At 38.7% G+C, this 19,232-nt stretch overlaps 3 protein-coding genes across 20 annotated transcripts in view; 1 reads left to right on the top strand and 2 right to left on the bottom strand.

Moving 5' to 3' along the window:
- LOC145482671 (endothelin-converting enzyme 1-like) overlaps positions 1 to 19,232 on the bottom strand; it is a 434,574-nt gene that overhangs the window by 233,344 nt on the left and 181,998 nt on the right. The gene's annotated exons all lie outside the window — the stretch shown is intronic.
- Positions 1 to 19,232, top strand: part of LOC145482666 (pleckstrin homology domain-containing family M member 2-like) — a 152,297-nt gene that overhangs the window by 80,207 nt on the left and 52,858 nt on the right. For all 18 annotated transcript variants that reach the window (XM_081461297.1, XM_081461280.1, XM_081461292.1 and 15 more), the window contains 2 exons: positions 832 to 871; positions 5,614 to 6,330. In XM_081461297.1, the coding sequence (XP_081317423.1) occupies positions 832 to 871; positions 5,614 to 6,330 (757 nt within the window). The remainder of the gene's footprint in view (positions 1 to 831; positions 872 to 5,613; positions 6,331 to 19,232) is intronic.
- On the bottom strand, positions 6,339 to 9,222 carry LOC145482741 (uncharacterized). Its single transcript, XM_081461381.1, has one exon. The coding sequence runs from the start codon at positions 9,217 to 9,219 to the stop codon at positions 8,725 to 8,727; it is 495 nt and encodes a 164-aa protein (XP_081317507.1). The 5' UTR covers positions 9,220 to 9,222; the 3' UTR covers positions 6,339 to 8,724.

Genomic DNA, 19,232 nt, shown 5'->3' with positions numbered 1-19,232 from the left:
TGCTCTAACGTGCACAAAATGGAGCTGCTAGGCTGATTTGTTTTTAAAACTCTATTCTTTCGCCATGCAACTCCTGTGTCATACTCTTCACATTGGTTACCAGTTAAACTCAGAATTGACTTTAAGATTTTAATAATCATTTCATTACTTTTAAGGCCATACATGGCCAAGCACCTGCCAACATTTGCTATCTTATTCAGGTCAGGAATTTTTCCACGTACAGTCTTGGATCTAATTCTGAACTTTTGCTAAGTACATGTACCTCCATCCATGAAAATGAAGAAGACACTTGGCAACAGAGCTTTTACTGCTGCTGTACCATCACTCTGGAGAAAACTGCCAAGTGCATTAAGGGATGAGGAAAATTTTGGATGTTTTTGGTCCAAATTGAAGACATGTTTATTTAGAGTGCTTATAATGAATAGCTCTTGATATTTTTATTTTTTATTTTTTAGAATTGAATTGTAAAAAAATATTGTTGACTTAGTCATTTCATTTACATAATTTGTAAGGTGCATTTGATCATATTCATATGCCAATTTGTGCCATAGAAATTTTTATTTTTATTATTTTTCACTTGACTTCTAGCAGTTTGCCCCTTGAAGTTTCCACTGAAAATCATGCCGCTAAATGTTACTATAAAGTGAATTTTGTTGCGACAATGTACTTCACACACCACCTTTCAACTGCACTCTACACTGCTACAATTAACCTACATTTTCTTTGTGACATTTTTCACCCTCAACAATTTACCTGTGACCTGCAACCATGAATATTGGACACTCCCATTACAAGAAATGCAGTAATGTATTATATGCTTACTCTGTTTAGGGATGGCCTTATCTTGGTTATGGAACACAGCATTTTCAGGGTAATTATTTTTCATTATTTTTAACTCAAAACAGTCATGTTTAAAGTAATATTGTGTTTATTGAAGGGTATTTAAGGTCATTCACAAATATCACAGTAACAAAGTATTCCTTATATTAGTCACATGAAAAGTATTGATTTTACTTTATAATCTGGATAGCTTCTTCCATAATTTGTTAGCTAATCTTTTAAGATTTGAACCTATTTAAAGATTACAAAATAGGTTGAAAGGTCATTGCACAAGACTGTCCTTGCAGGTGCATAATTTTGAAAAGTGTGAAAAACCTTGTATTGTAAAGGTTTTGGAAATTACAAGCTGTAACTGGATAATGGCAAAAAAGGATTGATGCATGAACATGCATTGGATTTTGATATTCCATGAAACCACTTGAAATTAATATCAATTTTAAAGACACCCAAAAGACTGTATAAATTTTATAAGATACTACAAAATATGCAGAGTTTGGCAAGTTTCCTTGTCGTATGACCCTTCTCAATAATTGACAGTTGTTTGATGACAAAAAAAGCAGTTACAGAAAAAGCGTTGTCCTTTTATCAGAGATGTAAGTTTACCTCTTTTAACTGCACAAGGAACCTGTTGCAACTGCAAATTTTGGTAGTTGCATAAATGTTTTCTCTCTGTTTCACTCACATAATTCATATCTCAGGAACATCTTTACTTTCCAGATAATTTGCTGGTTTAGCTATGCATTCAATATGGAGCAACTGATAGTTGTTATGACCCAAACATTTTGTGTCAATTTCGTCATCTTCTAACATAGTACATATTGTGACCTGCACTTCTTGTAAATCGCTCTTCTTACTGGCAACATCATTGTTTAAAACCAGAACTCTAGCATGATTACCCTGTAGCGAATGTGCTTCCTCAACAAACTACAAAGTATCTTATGGATTTTCTCAAAAACCATCTTTTCTTCTTAATAGCCTCTAGTTCTTTTGACATTTCCAAACAACAACTTGTCTAACCTTGTAGAAATTTAATCACAATGTTCCTTTAAGTCTACAAGAGTTTCTGCAAGTTCTTCAAGGTCGATGTCAATGGTGCCAATTGCCAAAACACGAAATCCAGCTTGAACAAATTCTTCACAACCACAATCAGAGGCCCAGCTCTCCTTTTCACTCTTATCTTGGAGCAATTTTCATTACTCTTTATCGTAATCTATCGAGGTACAGGAAGGACCATGTTTTCCAGTGATTTATTCCATAAACACAACAAAACATAACATTTCCTCAACAGAACTACTCTGTCTAAAAAACAAGCACATGGAACATCAATATTTGAGGGGTCTTAAGAGCAATTCTCCAGGAAAGTGAAGCAAAGTTGCAAATGAAAAATTTTAAACTCCTTCAATTTTTGTGTGGAGGTAGGTTACCTAGGGGGATAAACAAAAACAACCATATTTGGATTGGCAGTTGTATCGTTGCCATGGTAACTGCACTAGATGACGTCAGCCTCAGGATCATGTTTTGAGCAAAAGTTCCTCAAAAAGTAAAAGTAAACAAGTCTCGTTCTCGGGTGCATGTGAACCAATTCAAATGAAATTCATACAGATGGTAGAGCTGCTCTTCCAGTTAAAATATTTTGGGTTTTATAAACAAGAAGAAAATGCTCGTCTTACTATGTTCCCTGTCAGCCATTTAGACAAGCAGGAAAAACAAGCACAACCATATTCGTAATTTCTCCGAAAGTACTCTTTCCACATAAACCAAATTAGCCGCAGAGATTACACAGATACTGATGTTTCTAAATATCATAAAATCAATTTGGGGAAAACTATATTCTGGCCATGGGTGCTGAAGACACACGGGGCAAATTGCAAAAAATTGCAAAATTGGTAATTTTGAGGGCTCTAGTATTTGGCTCAAACAGGCTTTAGAGAGAGAAAATCAGCTTCAAAAGTATCTTTTATCATTTTGTCTGTTACCTACATTTAGTTAATAACATTTTGGCTAATGAATTTGATGAGGTATAAATTGATACAAAACCTACCTTGAAGGTTTTAAGAATTTCTTCAGGATGCTTTCGTCGCATGGTTCTCTCCAGTGTCTCTCCTTCACTCGCTCCATTTTCTTGACCAAACCTAGCACAGACTCTGATCTAACAGTTACTCCCATCGAATATCCGGTTTGCCGTGTTTCAGAACAGAGATGATGAAACAAGTAGCCTGCATACGCTTAACAAGAATAGTTGACAAGGTCAAAACATGGTCGTAATACTTGTGATTTCTGCCGTCGAGCACCTAAATTCATCAATATTATCCCACCAGGAAGTAAAGTAAATGTGTTGAGATCAATGTACAAAAGCAAATGTATGCCTTTGAACAAGCCAAAGTAACGTCTTTGGCTAAAATCGAGTCAGATATTGCGATAGTCGATATACCAAGAATGGGGAATAAACTGAACGTGATGGCCGGAAGTCCGATAAGCATGACTGCGGACCAGATGTAACACAATGTAATGGGATGTGACACCGGATGTAAGTGTAACAACGTCCTCTTGTAATGGGGTTGTTTTACAATGGCAATGGCGAAGAAAGCCAAAGCAAAAAAAAACGAAAACCGAAAAACCAAATAAAAGCATCAAAGAAAAATTAAACATCAAGCAATCTCGTACCCTGGGAAATTAACTGGGAACAGGGTTGAAATGTTTAGGTGCAAAGTCTTACTCAAATTCATACGTACCACGGGGCCCCACGTTGAATTTTATTTTTCGTGTAATGGGTACAAGTGCAATCTGTATTTTTGCCACCCACAGCATGAATTTCCTTTTTTTTGCATACCTGTTTAGACAGACAGAGTTCGAACGTGCAAGAGTTCTTAGAAAAACTAATTTCCTTGTTCTCAGTCAAGCCTGCACATCATTTGTTGTTAACGAAAACCTGAACATATTTTAACACCTGTCAGTACTCCTGGATTTACTGTAGCTAAACCAATAGACGATAAATGGTATCCTCTCTTATATAAACTTGATCCAGTGTAGTAAAGCCAATGGAGGCAATCAGGTTCCGTAAAACGATCAGTGAACTGCTTTTCTTTTGTCCTCTTTATTCACCACCATAAAACAGTCTTAAAAGCGGATAAAGTTTTTATCGCTCTATCAATGATACATAGTACCAAAAATATCTAAAGAAGAGACAATGCTATTGTGATAATGTCGCTTTATCTGAAGCTACAAAAACAAACAAACAAAAAGTGGGCATATCGCATTTTAAAAGTACATCCGGTGAGCAGTTTTGCTCCATTTCTGGTCTACATAAGCACCGCTCAATTTAGCCCAAGACTTAATTTAGAATCATTGCAGACATGCATTTGCTTAGCTGTGATCTTGATGTATCTATTTAACTTCCTGGATGGACTGTGTTGATGAATTATTTCGACACTTGACACAAGACGACTGTGTTTGACCTGTTCGACTGTTCTTTATTCTGGTTAATGCAGCATCATCTGTGGTCTAAAAGTAGATGTTCTGTCAGGCTAGCCAATTAGATTTGACCTTGCCGCTAGAGTCTGTGCAAGATTTGGTCAAGAAAATGGAGCGAGCGAACTGAGGAGAGACCCATGCTATACAACAAAAGCATCCTGAAGCAATTCCCAAAAGTTGCAATGTAGGCTTTGTTTCAATTTATATTTCATCAAATTCATTGGCCACAACCCTAATCAATCAAATGTAGATAACAGATTAGATGATAGAAATTACTTCTGAAGCTGATATTCTCTATCTAAAGCCTGTTTGAACCAAATACTAGAGCCCTCAAAATTTCCAATTTTGCAATTTTTTGCAACTTGCTTCAGATGTCTTCAACACCCATGGCCAGAATATAATTTTCCCCAAATAGATTTTATGATATTTAGAAACTTCAATATTTATGTAAGCTCTGCTGCTAGTTTGGTTTTTTGGGAAAGAGTACTTTCGGAGAAATTACGAATATGGTTGTGCTTGTCTCTCCTGCTTGTCAAAATGGCTGACAGGCAACATAGTAGGAAGAGCATTGTCTTCTTGATTATAAGACCCAAAATATTTTAACGGCAAATTTTATAAACTGGGAGAGTGGCTCTACCATCTGCATGAATTTCATTTGAACTGGTTCACATGCACCCTAGAACCAGACTTGTTTATTTTTACTTCTGGAAAGTGATTTTTTTGGTCAAAACACAGACCTCAGGCTGACGTGATCAACTGTGGTTACCATGGCAACAACACACCTGCCAATCCAAATATGGCTGTTTTTGTTTATCCCCCAGGCAACCTACCTCGACACAAAAAATGAAGGGGGGTTAAAAATTTTCATTTCCAACTTTGAATTGAATTTCTTGTCACACTCTTGTGAAAACTGCTCTGTTTTTGGTACGGTAAAAATAAGACAGTCAATAATTTATTATTTTGGTTGTAATAGAAAAGGAGGAAGCATAGGGTCAAAAGAGAGGAGGACTTAACAACTACCTGGCTACCTGAGGGGACTTGTTAAAGAAGGGTGCCTATTTGAGGGGGGTTGGCTTAAGAGTTGATTTACAGTAATTTCCACACAACGTTTTGGCCCATGGAAGTTGCAAACAAGTCTGATCTGTTCACACAGTCATACTATTAAAATAATGATCCCTAATTGTTCCTAAGGAGACCAGTTTCCTGCATTTATTAGAAATTAATGTCAATAATAAAGGGAAGATTCCACTCCTGGTGTGAAGCACAAAAGACATAATTATCTTAATTTTGTCTTCTCCACAGATACTGTCTTTGATGATGATAAGTCTCAGACCACATTTGCATCCAGCAATTCTGCAGAAGGAGTTGACAACACCTCGAGTGATGACAGAGATGCCAACCACAGCATAGCTAGCAACAGTTTATCAACCTCATCCACATTATATGCAAGAGAACCACTGGGTCCTATTAGTCATGCTTCGATAACGGAATCACTGAGCCCTAACAGTAATGCTTCAGTAACAGAACCACTGACTCCTAACAGCCATGCTTCAATCACACAGCTGTCAGAAGCTAACAATGAGGCCTCAAGTGGATCTCATGAACAGCACCAGCAGACAAATGTGGTTAATTGTGAGCAAGAAGTGTTACAAACAATGAACATGGCCAAGGGGTCAAATGAAATTCATAACATTGGTAAACATGAGACCCAGGTTTGTGAAGAGGGTGTTACTGGGGTTGAACAGCAACAAGCACAGTCAAGGCTTCACTTAAGCATAAATTTTCAAACTGATCAGTTTGCAGAAGATGAGAATTTTCAGGTTGACCCTGTTAAAATCAAAAGTAGGAGACAAAAAACAAGAAGGAAGAATTTAGTGAAACATGAAAAATGTGATAAAGGAGAAGACAATTTTGAAGTTAACCCTTTTGTATGTGTTGCTGGTCATTCACTTGAAAGATCAATGGATGAAGTGCAATATGGAAGTTTTGAAGAGCTGCAAAAGGAAAAATCATACGAAGGTAATTATACATGTACACTACAGGTAGGTAAAACAATGGTGTTTAATTTCTTAGTTGTAGGTAGGCAATCGTAACGAAAAAGCTATCCCTTGAATATTTTCATCAGTATAAACCCAAGAAATATATCAATCAGGATCATAACTTGTAACAGGCATATACACCAAGACACTTGCCTCAGTCAGTCATTTATTACTCGGGCTTCCGTAGGAAAGCCCGAGTCTTAAAATGCAAGCGTTTTGTTGCCAAAAGGGGGGTCATGGTCCCAGGCGTTCTGTGCGTAGACCATGGAAACTGGGGACGAGAAATGTGACATTGCTCGTTATTCGTGACAGAATGCTGTGTTTTGTGAAGAAAGTTTTGGCAAGAATCACGCCTTATATGTTCATCTCACATACAAAGATGTCGATTGTTTTCAGAAAGGGTCAGTCCACGAATTTTATTGCATGAAAGCCAGCCAGGTAAGCAAAGTTCACGTTTGAAACATTCTCGTGAGATAACAAATGAGCCGATTGCGGTATTAGTTCAATCTAAGGAAACACTGGCAAAAAAATAGGCAGTCAATGACGGTGTGTGGCTACTGCTGTTATTATTTAGAATATTTCAGTAAGACAAATCATATTGCAATAAAACGAGCTAAATACGAAAACATTTTTGGACTCATAGCTCATTACAAACATGTGACTTGTTTCTTGCACTGCGCAAAATATGTCGATCTCCAAAGTTGTAAAGATAAAGACTTTTGGTAACTTGAATTAAATGTTACTGTCAGTAAGGACCAGGCAGGGTCCACGGATTGAGGTCGGCCGATTCCTTCCAAACTATCAGAATTTTTTCTCTATCAGCTAAGATAACGACCGGTGGTATTTTTAGTAAAATAAAATAAATTTCATAGAATTTAGACCACCCCCTAGTTTTTGGTGCTATCTTGGCCATGTGAGACAGGAAATTTGGGTAAACTTCCACGAATGATTTTACGTTTTTTGCATTAGCCTTATCCATTTATACGAATTGTACATACTTCCCAGCCTATAAACAGCTCTTGTCTCCAATATAAACGAATTTGGTTAAAAATAACTTACTTTGGAGTGGTTCCAAATATCATCACTTAGAGGCTATTGTAGGTAAGAAGAATTTTGGTAATTTTCAAAGCTGGTTTTCTCTAAAGTGTGGCAGGGTATTTCCAGATCAAAATTAGTTTTTATTAGTCTGTCTTAAAGTCTTTACAAATACGCAAACTCTCATTTGGCAAGTTAAAATCTTGTAGCCTGAGCTTTCTCGCGACTTTAACGCAATTTCCTAATTTGCATAATTGTAGTTTTCCCGGGAAAAATTTCCTCTTGATTTGCGACATGTTGGAGGCATTTATTGGCTTTTTTACTATGACTAAGAGAAAAATATAACTTTTTCAGATAAGTGGCTATACTTCAACCACATATTTTGTCATTTCGTGGATCAAAATCCCCTCCCGTAATCTTCTTCAAATTTGACTAATTTGCATATTGTCGATTTTTCCCCGGAAAACTTTGCTTATTTGTTGATATTATATACAAGCGATGATGACCCTACACCTAATGAAACAAATTTTCTTTAAGTTCTTGTTTTTGAAACTATTGTTGTTTCCATCTTGCAGATGTTGACAGTTCGCAAATCGAATTCTGTCATTTTAATAACCACGGACATGCAAATTAGTATGCCAGACAGACAGATTGTGTTTTGTAAGTTAGTGAACAGTTTTGGAGACTACCAGAGTTATTTTTTCACCACGTGTGATGGAAGGCAAACAAGTTGCCGAAATGACAGTCAATTCGGTGGAAGAGGAAATGTAATTCGAACATTAAGTAACATGTCTGTGCAAATTGGTGAGTCGAAACTTAATACACTGTTACGTAATAGATTCCTGGCTGGGAAAGTGACAAAACGTTACTTAAGCTGATCAATCCGTGTTCATTGCTGCTGAAATCCTCCTCCTATTTCTTTAAGCACAGCGTTTTCGTCGATGAAGAAAACCCGGATTGGTTTTATCCATGATAGCATTTAAGCATGGCAACAGACAGCTGGCGTTTAGCAATACGTAAAAATCCTTGCAGTTTTCGTTTTATTGTGTTTACCGTAGCATTCATTCAGTTTTCAGTCTTATATTGCTCACAATTTTACAAGTATTTGTAAACCCTGTTATGTAAGGGTCCCTGCACCTATCTAAAAGGCCCCAATAGAGAAGATGGGGGTAGAAGCAAAGAGATCCTACCAAAACCATGTGACGTTATTTTTGAAAACATGCGCAACTCAGAAAATTTTTCAATGGACTCAAAGAAAGTCTTTTTTCTTGACAGCGGTCCACTTGTCGTCAAGTGTAGCTGATTGCAGATTTCTTTCAGAACTGTCAGTTTGAGTGAGTCAAGGTTTCTTGTTCTTTACAAGTTTGCAGATATTGCTAACACCCACGATGATTGGATGGCTTGGTTTACCCATATCATCCATCACCAAACTTCTAAGGGTGTCAAGGGCCATTTCGGACTCTGCGGCCTTGATGTCTTCCTCAGGGATTTCCTCCGCATCAATACCCCTATGACACAGCGCTGCTGTCTGATGTGAAAACAGGCTGCTGATTTGCTGCACAGTCCTCCACTCTTCTGGCTTAAACGTGAGCTCTCCATCTTCATTTCTGAGGGTCTTCATCTTCCTCGCTACCTGCACAGGATCGGTCTTGTTTCCAGTTCTTGCACCCTCTTCGAATTTCTTCATCAAGAAGGTCTTGACATTATCAGTCATTCTGGTGGGTCGTTTTGTTATCTTCAGAGCCCACCCCAATGGTCTAGGGTCATATCCTCTGACAGCACTGCCACTATCCTCACCTTGCAATGAGGTTGATGGCACATCCGGAGCAAACATCACCCCTGTCGTAATTCCCACTCATTTCCTCCTAACGTGGTCATACATGGACTTGCAGTCCACCTCAAGACGATGCTTACCCGTGTCCATATGGTTGTCTGCCTCTGCTTGGGTCTTGAACGTGAGGACGCATCCAGTCTCTTGGCAAGAGTAGATCTCGGACTGGTGCCTGACGCTCTCACCCACACTTCCCCTGTGTGTAGCTTGACCAAATGGCTTTATCACCCTTAGCCCAGTATCTCCTTGTGGTGTAACTCCACGACCACTATAGTGGATGAGGTGCCCAGGGCCGATGTTGTAAGCTTTCCACACACGGATGCCACACTCCTCATACTGGAAATTGTTCAACACACTATTACCTGGTATCTTGCTATCTTTGTTTCTCTCCCTGGTCGTGTCCACCTCGACGACCACTGCTCTGCACCCTTTGATACCACCATGGGATTCTAGTGCTGTTTTCATATTCTCAGCAGTGACGACGTCGTGCCTCTCATTAACCCAACGCTTTATGTGTGCCTTCATAGCAGTAGTCTTCCTATCGCAGATGTCCTTACCAGCCTGTGGCTCTGAGAAATCATATTGCACTGGCCTGACACCGGTTCTCACCCCTACTTCTCTAAGACTTAGCAACAGATGCCCATTGTGGTAACATCCAGCGTTATCTGATCGGAGGTAGGCTGTTGTCACAACTGGATACTCCTGTTTGACTTTGTGCAGCAAGTCCTCTATGATTGAAAGAACGGCAAAGCTATTTTGGGAGCAGTTGCTTGCTCTCCACTGTTGCTCTAGTGATTACTGCGCCGATATGCCAGCTTCTTCCCCTCTTGCCAAAAAACTCACTCATCTGTTCTCTCTATTGCACAGGCAGAAACTTCATTGCCCAGTCCATTATGACAAGACACGAGTTCTCGTCTAGCTTCTGGAGGATATGTTGCTTGGCTTCGTCCTAGTTACTTGACCGTAGCAAGTGAGCCTTCCAAGCCTGTATGTTGCGCACACACTCTGAGTACTCAAACCTCAGCCTACCCCTCACCTCTTCTGTCATGTCCACTTTGTCTTGCATCTCTGCCACCTCTCTCAGTACTTCTTCCAGACTCTCACAGTGCTCGCACTCGTAGCAGTGTTGGTGATCACATTCGCTCCTAAACTCCCATGCACTACTGTCACTTAGTGCGTGGACTGTGCAGTGATCACCGCAATGTTCACCTTGTCCAATGTGTGTCTTGAAATCATTCTTCAAGTACCTTTTTCCATCCTTTAGTAATTTCTGAGTGGCAGTCACCCTGATGCCCTGATCTGCTAAGCCCTCCAACATCAAAAATACCTGGTCAAATGCCTCTGTACCCTCTGCAATGGTGTTGTCAAGTCCCTGAAGGGATTTCTGCATAGAGGCTGAACACACCTCAATCATTCGGTAGAGAGAACACTGGCTTGCTGGCTCGAACTCTTGTTCTTTACAATAGTCTAAATATTGTCTGATGATGCGTGAAGGGATGACGGTCCTAATGACCGCTGGTATGATAATCTTCTCTCCCGAGTCAAGCTTGACAGTTTTTGTCCCGAGCGCCATGTCCTGGACAAATTCTGGTCTGGAGATATATTCAATGAAATAATCCACCTTTTCATGCTCAATTCTCGAATGGAAACTAGGAATTTTGGGGAGTGGTTGGCCTTTTCCGGCTTCTGTTGCATGCTGGCGAGCTTGATCAATGCGCCATTTGGAGAGCCCTGGGATCTTCTCTTGAAGCTCAGCTCTTGAAAAGTCGTCTGCAAAGAGGGAAAGGATCTGTTGCTTTGTTTGCCAATGACCTGCTTGCTCATAGGCCTTGACTAAAATGTTGACAACACCAGAGTTGGGATCAAAACGCTTGCGCTTTCCTTGGTTGTCTCTGTTTGGATCCAAAAGTACCTCCGTTTGTAACGCCTTCCAAACCAGTTCTTGTTGGCCAGGACTGATGACAGACAAAGAGGTTTGCTATAGTCTCTTTAGCTTTGCGGATGTAATATCGCTGCTGGGTGTCAGAGACGTCGTCCCAGGTCATGTTCAGGGTGGACATTACAGGGCTGTACCGGCCACCTGAGATGCTGTGGACAGCTTCGTTTAATTTCTGCTGTTTGCTGTTTTGTTCCTCCGTCTCATCAACCCATATACTAATCTCTTCTTCTGATATCGAGCCTTGGGACAAATGGGACTGCAAAGAGACTGTTTCTGACCCCTCACCAGTGCTTGAGACCTCTGCACACACCATGGCTGGCACTGTGCTCTCCTCACAAACAGTAATGACAGAGAAAGTAGCAGAATCAGACTCCTCGATATCATCTCCAATCACCAAGGTGTCTGAGTAAGGATCCTTAAGCGTGATACAATGGATTAGCAAATTATGAGCAAGATTATTAGCAATTCCACAAAGATCCCCAATGCATTTAACTGTGGAGGCTCTATATGTGTTTCCTAGACGATGCCAAAGGGCGCCCTCGCATTTTTGTTCTTGTTGGTGTCTTCAAGCACTGGTCATTATTTAAGCGTGGTTGAATTTTAGTTAGGACTGGGACCAAGTTGCCATTCAGAAACCGTTCTCGACGCGTGATCAGAAAACTTGGGTAAACTGCTATCTTTATAACTAGGTCCAAAGCCTCTTGGAAATCGAACACGCCCAAATGATTCAAAACGGACACCAATTGAAGAAAAGAAAGGAAAAGCAACAAAGATACCTTTTATTCATGTTGTCAGTCGTTATAGATATCAGGGCACCTGTGGGCGCATCAAAAAATCCACTAATTACTAAGCTATGAATGGCCAATGTGTAGTAGCTTACCTACTCTCCAGACATGAAACAGCGAGCCTTACGGGATTTGTAGTGTGCTCCGCGGCAGTTGGAACACACAGCTGTCAATAAAAATGATAATGATAGATAGATTAACAATACTGACCACAATCACCATCATGATCACCATCAACATGAGTCACACTTACCATCACCGTAACCATCGTCATCATGGTCATCGTCATTGTACAAAGCTTAACTAAGGATGGCTGCCCAGTCTTATTAGCCCATTAAGGTTATTGCGGGCAGCCATGTACTCTTTTTATTTCAACTTAGTTTTGCTCATTTAATTTCTAGCTGAGTGCAAATAAAGTTGTTGTTGTCAATCTGGTTTGTGCACTTAGGTAACACCAAATTAAAGTGCTGTAATTTCCTTTCATGACAGCTAAAGGAAAGAAGGCGAGTGAAATAATGGGTGGTGTGCGTCCCTTGCAGCCCCACCCACCTTCCCCCTCCTGGTTCCCCTTCTCCCCATTCTCTCCCATTTGAAGTCATTTTGCAGGCAGGGTGCCTGATTAGCAAATTACCACTTCAGTCCACCTCGAAGCACTACCATAACGCCTCACCCTCCTCCCTCCCTTTTTCCAAAAAAGTTATAAGGATATGGGACAATATAACAGAATCAAGCAATGCCTTTGTTTATTTAAACGAGTCGACTAAAAGCTAAAAGCTCATTTAAACACAAAAAACAATGGCATGGGATTGCATCTGGCTTCCTGCCCTTGGCATATTCCAATAAAAATTAAAATTTATGTACTGACCATATGAACAAGCACAAAGTAAAATACGCACCTTCGAAATAAAGTTTTCGTTTGTATTTACCAGTCAAGCCCACCCCGCAATTCTGAGGATTATGGCTGCCGTCTGGCTGCACTCAGTTTGTACTTACTCGAGCCGATAGGAACTGTGGCATGGTGAAATTGATACATTTCTTTCTACAAGGTGGCGTTTATGCGGCGTGGTTTCTTTATAGTTTTCCGTGGTCCTCTATGACTTGGATACGAGCATGTGTTGTTCTTTCTGCCAGCCCAGTCTGTAGTTAATTTGTCTCAGGTAAATTGTCATTGATATTTTCTTGTTTTCGGTTGCAACAAAGTATCCAGCTCTATTCAGGATCAGGTCAACCTCATTAACGTTTTCATCTCCAGTTCACTGTTGCCCTGAGCTCACTCCCAGGCTTAGTAGATGTGCAGTGATGTCTAGCTTACATTCCAACAGTGGTACAATCTGCGACCCCGTGCCCTCCAAACTACAGGCAGAATCAGGAGAACTGAACGAGCAAGTCAAAGTAACATTCATATTGCAAACAGCAACATCAGCTGAATTGGATCAGTGTAAAGAATCGACTACAGCTGTCTGCAGATGATAAGATAAGGAATGGAAAATTATCCTTCCTGAAGGGTACTTGTACCAAAAACTACAATTATGCAAATTAGGAAATTAGGTTAAAGTCGTGAGAAGCTCATAGACAGGATTTTAATTTGCCAAATGAGAGTTTGCGTATTTTTAAAGACTTTAAGACAGACTAATGAAAAATACTTTTGATCTGGAAATAAACTGCCGCACTTTAGAGAAAACCAACTTTAAAACTTGCCAAAATTCTTCTTACTCATGATAGCCACGAAGTGATGATATTTGGAAGCGCTCCAAAGTAAGTTATTTTTAGCCAAATTCATTTATATTGGAGACATGAGCTGTTTATAGGCTGGGAAGTATGTACAGTTCGTATAAATGAATAAGGCTAATGCGGAGTGCGTAAAATCATTTTTGGAAGTTTACCCAAATTTCCCGTCTTGCGTGACCAAAATAGCACCAAAAACTAGGGGGGTGGTCTAAATTCTATGAAATTTATTTTATTTTACTAAAAATACCACCGGTCGTTATCTTATCTGATAGGGAAAAAATGCTGAGAGTTTGGAGGGAATCGGCAGACCTCGATCCGTGGACCCTGCTTGGTCCCTAGTGACAATGACACTTAAATATCTTACATCCAAGTTAGTTCGCTTTCTAGTAGGCTGCAGGAAAAAAAATGACGTGAATTTGGAGGCACATTGTGCGGGAGAATTAAACCTTCAATTGTGCGGGGAATTGTGCAGGATTATTGACGAACCAATGTTCTTGCCAAGTCCTAAGGAAAATCTGCATTGACGATAGTTTAGCCAGTTATTTCACTAGTAGTTCAAATATATTTAACAGTCTTAGCAATCGCCAATTCTTTTAGAAAACTGTGTCTGGCTGCAAAAGAAAATCGTGTTGCGTGACATGAACTAGACGAGCATGAAACCAAAATAAATAGCAAAACAGAATGCTGCATCTTCCCTTATAAATGAGTCCTTTTTAAAAGTACTCCTGCCTTGATTCAATAAAAATATGTAGCTTGAATATTTCTTCATAAACTGCTTTAAGGTTCGCAAATTCTTGGAAGTTATCCGCAAAATACACAACTTGAAAGTTTATGCAAATTATGTGCAATGCAATTTGAGCCTAGTCACAGGACTGTTGTTTTCGTGAAGGAGATATCATGATTCATTTTGCTCTCTTGAAAGGGATTATTCGCTCTCCATCAGAGATATGACTCTTGAAAAGGGTTTAAAATCGCAACACAGCAAAGATGTTCAGCTACACAATTTACTCAGGTCGCCACAACCAGTAAACAAACTTCACACAATTTCTGCTAGCATGTACAAAGTAATCGCTGTAAGTTGTAAAAAGACCTCAAAAATTCTTTGCAAACAACTTCTCCATCAATGTGTAGACAGCTGTGCTTCATTCTTGAACCAAAATGGTTTAAACTCACAACTTGCAATGGGATGAGGAGGATACTCAACAAAGCAACTTGAATGGTAAATATCTAAGCGGAACTCTTGTGCTAAAATATCCTGATTCTTTAATTTGTTTTTATTGTGTCCAATATGCGTTTTTGTAAGTATGATTTGATACTGTTGTATGAAGCCTGAGTAAATGCTCTTAGAGTGTCTAGTTGACTTGTGAATTGTGATAGTAAATTACAAGTTGTTGCAGATTATGCAAAGGTATTTTTATATTATGCAAATGGTATGCAAATGAGGGGTTGATCACTCATCTGTCAAGTTTTTGTGCTCTTTCTGCTGACCAGTAAATAAAACATTAGAAATCAGTGCATGGGTAAATAGTGCAGGCACATATATCGTTTAGACATTACATAAGTATGCATACTGGGTTCCAGACCTTCCCAATATTAAAAGCTCTTCTGGCCATCTTTAGCATTCCATATTGATATTATTTTGCCAATGGTGCCTCATTGGAATGATCCACTCAGCATAGAAATATGTAAGGTCAAGTTCATGGCCTTGTTTAATGTTTTTTGAGATGAAAATCACTAAAATATGAAATCAGGTTGGAGGGACTGGAAAAGAGTAGGTTCCCATGGGAATGGAATATTTTATAGCCGTAGGTGTGTTGCATGTAAAACAATTAGCCTGCCAAGTGTCAATGGTTTCTGCTGCAAATTGACCAAGATTGATTTATATACTTGATGTAATATTTGGTTGAGTGTATGATGTCATCAGTCCTCTTTTTTACATATTTTACACATTTTTAAGACTTAAATATCTCTGGAACCAATGGAGATATTTGCGAATGGTAAACAACAGTTTTAATCTTTCATGGAATTTAAAAATTCATGGTAAAAATTTGATCATAGTACCACATCAAAATTGCCCACAGGCCAAAATTTAAGCTTGTTCTTTTGTTTACATATTGAGTTCATGCTAAGTTTACGTACTGGCAGGTGTTGATTATTTACAATGTGCTGGAGAGTAAACAAGCTTGCAACTAAGGTTTTTGGCAAGAAGATTTTCATGAACCCAAATTGAATGCGAGCTTTAAAATTTTGCCTATGGGCCAAAATTTTGAGCTTGTTCTTTAGTTTATGTATTGGGTTCATGCTCAGTTTATAGTTATGCTGAGTAGGTGTCATCCCAAAGTCACTCAACAGTCTTGCAAATTTAGCTGGTAGAATTTTTCTCTAGTTAAACAAAATGTGTCTGAGCAAAAACAAGTCTGCAACTATAGTTTTGGGTGAGTAAGAAGATTTTCATGAATTCAAATTGAATGCAAGCTTTAACAATTTTGACTACAGGCTAAAATTTTGAGCTTGTTCTTTTGTTTGCTTATTTGGTTCATACTAAGTCGTATTGGCATCATGCTGAGTAGGTGTCATATCAAAGTCAGGCAACAGTCATACAAATTTTGATGAACAAGTTTGCATAGTTTAGAGAATTAGTGTGGTTCATTAATTTTGTGTTGTTTAATTGTTCTCGATCATTTGAAGGTACGTAATGCAATTGTGACTTAGATGTTGTGAATTGCAAAGGATACTACAAAAAGGGATCAATACAAGTCGCAAAATGGTTGGCATTTATTAGTCAACATTGTCACTTTGTTGTTGGTGCTAAAAACAGAAAATAGCTTTCATGGAATTTTTTTGATAAGTGTAACATATATTTAAAGGTATTTACAGTAGTTAAGCACTACAAACAAACAATATCAGTACTATCAGGGAAAGCAAATGAATATGGTTCTCCAGTGGCATAGCGACAGAATAATGACACCACTATTTATCTTATGATGAAAAAATTTTCACGAGTGAAAAATAACGTCTATCTAGCCAAACAAGTTTCAAAATGTCAGACCGCTCCACTTATGCATTGAAGATGTACAAAGTGATTACAACATTCAAAAAGCTGATGTTAATATTTTTGGGGAAACAAGGCTTTGTGTATCAGGTAAAGATGAGACATATATCCTAAGTGGATTTACTCTTCACAGAAATGAATTTTAAAACTCTAACATCCGAATTTGCTATGGCACTGCCGTATACATTAAAAATGATTTACCGTAAACTGTTACAATACTAAAATTCCATACAGGCTCAATATTAATAAGGTAGAAATTACCATAACAGTTCTAAGCAGTCCAATTCCAAATATCCATGTGGTAGGTATCTACCATTCAAAAACTAATGTTGCAGTTTCACAGTTGATAAAAGCCCTTACTCTTCTTAATAACTGATACTACAATACCCACCATACTAATTGGAGATTTCACTATTAATCTAATGCAAGACGCAACAGACTAAAGGATTCTAAAACAATCGGTGATAACAAACAAAGGATACACAATTAATTAACCATAATACTACTGACTACTGTTGGAGGCGTAGTAGCCTCATGGTTAGTGCGCTTATCTCCAGACTGGATTATATGGCTGTGTCTCACAAGGACTGGGAACCACCAAATTAACAAATTTGATTGGCTGAAATCGATATTGAGAGCAGTCTAGATTTTCCCATCTAGACCAGCATCTAGACCAGTAATGTTTTGCAGTGAAAAAGTTGCAAACTAAAATGCAAAAATATTGACTGTTTTCTTTTAACAATAGTATTTTATTTATGGAAGTGCCAAAAAGCCAGATGAGAAAAGAAAAGTGAAGAGGACAAGCAGACTTTGGCAGAATTATGTTCAGCTCATCACTGTTCACAAGCAAAATGTCAGCTCCATGTAGTACTAACCAGTTACATTAAACAAATTAATTTTTTCTTGTTTACCATATACAGTGATAAACATCTTATTAACCGAGCTTAATCAGTCTGTATGGGAGAATCTTGACCTTGGTTGTGTGTGCAGACCTTGGTCAAGATTCTCCCACACAGACCTCCTGCTCAGTTAATAAGAGCTAAATAATACTACTGACTACTGTAGGAGGAACAGTGGCCTTATGGTTAGTGCGCTTGTCTCCGGTTCAAGCAGTCAGGGTTCGAGCCCTGGCCGGGGACATTGGGTTGCATTCTTGGGCAAAACACTTTGCTCTCACAGTGGTTCTCTCCACCCAGGTGTATAAATGGATACTGGCAAACTCGGTGCCGGGGGTAATCCTGCGATGGACTGACAAGCCCAAACACATATTATACAAATAATCTTATCACTAAATTTATTCACCTCTTCATTTTACAAGTTTGCTTACAGAGTACTTTGTTTTCATTTTCGCTGTTTTTTGTTGTGAAGGAAGAAGGTGAAAGACTGCAAGCAAATAAACAAACAAACAAACAAACAAATAATGTGCCTTGCCTCAGTCGTAATTCTCTTTCTGGCTACAGCCACAAACAAACAAATTATGCACATTGCCTCAATCATAATTCTCTTTCTGGCTACAACCCTGTCAACAGTTAAATCTGCAACATTTCCAGATCAGTCATTTGTCACACATTATGCTTAAGATGGCTGAACACAGTTTTTGATTCTTGTGTTTCATTCACCTTTTTCTCTAAAAGCCTTGATCCTTTAGTGCCAAAAATGGCAAGAGGCAAGTTAACAACACAAACTTTAGTTTTTTGATAGTTGAGGTGATGTATGTGCCGTTGCCATGGCAACATTAAAAATAAACAGGCCTTAAAAATCTGTTTTGTCTATTTGCAGAAAATCTAGTTGTTAGATTTTGTTTATCATTTGCATGCAGCAAGCTTGTAACGACGCTCACAAGTTAGGTAGTTTCGAAAACGAAGACGCCTAAAACAAAGACCTGAAGACCCTCTGTGAAAATGAAGACCCTCTACAAAAATGAAGAGCCCCATGAAAACAAAGACCCTCTACGAAAACAAAGACCCACAAAAAATGAAGATGTGCTACGAAAATGAGGACCTACTACGAAAATTACTTTTGGAGCGAATACCAGAATAAGAATAAATATAAGTTCTGTAATTACAAAGTTCATTAATTACATTCATTCATTCCTGGATCATTTTAGATCCTTTCCTTTTGTTTCACCCTAGGGACTTTGACATCTATCATCTTTACCAAAGAACTGTACTGCTAGATTATCATTTCAATTCTCAACCTTGAACGTCTGTTTTTGGAATTATTCGGACATTCGTTCTTATCATTCTCGGAAAACCTCGTTTCATGTCGATGTGTGGTATGCATCAAATTTAAAAGGCAGCATTTCTAAGGTACAATAGTGCACGGCTTTTTTGATTGGAGTAAGGTGACTGGCTGCTGGTTATGTCCCGGTCACCATTCAGTGGAGGTAAACATGAAATAACACCTGTGAATGCTGACATTAAACAAATTGGTCTTTAATCCATGGGCAAATTAACACATTAAGCGCAGTGGTGGCTTCATTAGCAGCAAATCATTTTGAGTGACACAAACT

The sequence above is a fragment of the Orbicella franksi genome, chromosome 3, assembly GCF_964199315.1.
Source record: "Orbicella franksi chromosome 3, jaOrbFran1.1, whole genome shotgun sequence".
In the NCBI taxonomy this organism is placed as follows: domain Eukaryota; kingdom Metazoa; phylum Cnidaria; class Anthozoa; order Scleractinia; family Merulinidae; genus Orbicella; species Orbicella franksi.
The sequence above is the reverse complement of the archived record's forward strand: the minus strand, read 5'-3'. Positions and strand labels throughout refer to the sequence as shown.

Coding starts and splice junctions, on each gene's coding strand:
- LOC145482741 (XM_081461381.1), bottom strand. CDS start 9,219: ATGTTTGCTCCGGATGTGCCATCAACCTCATTGCAAGGTGAGGATAGT.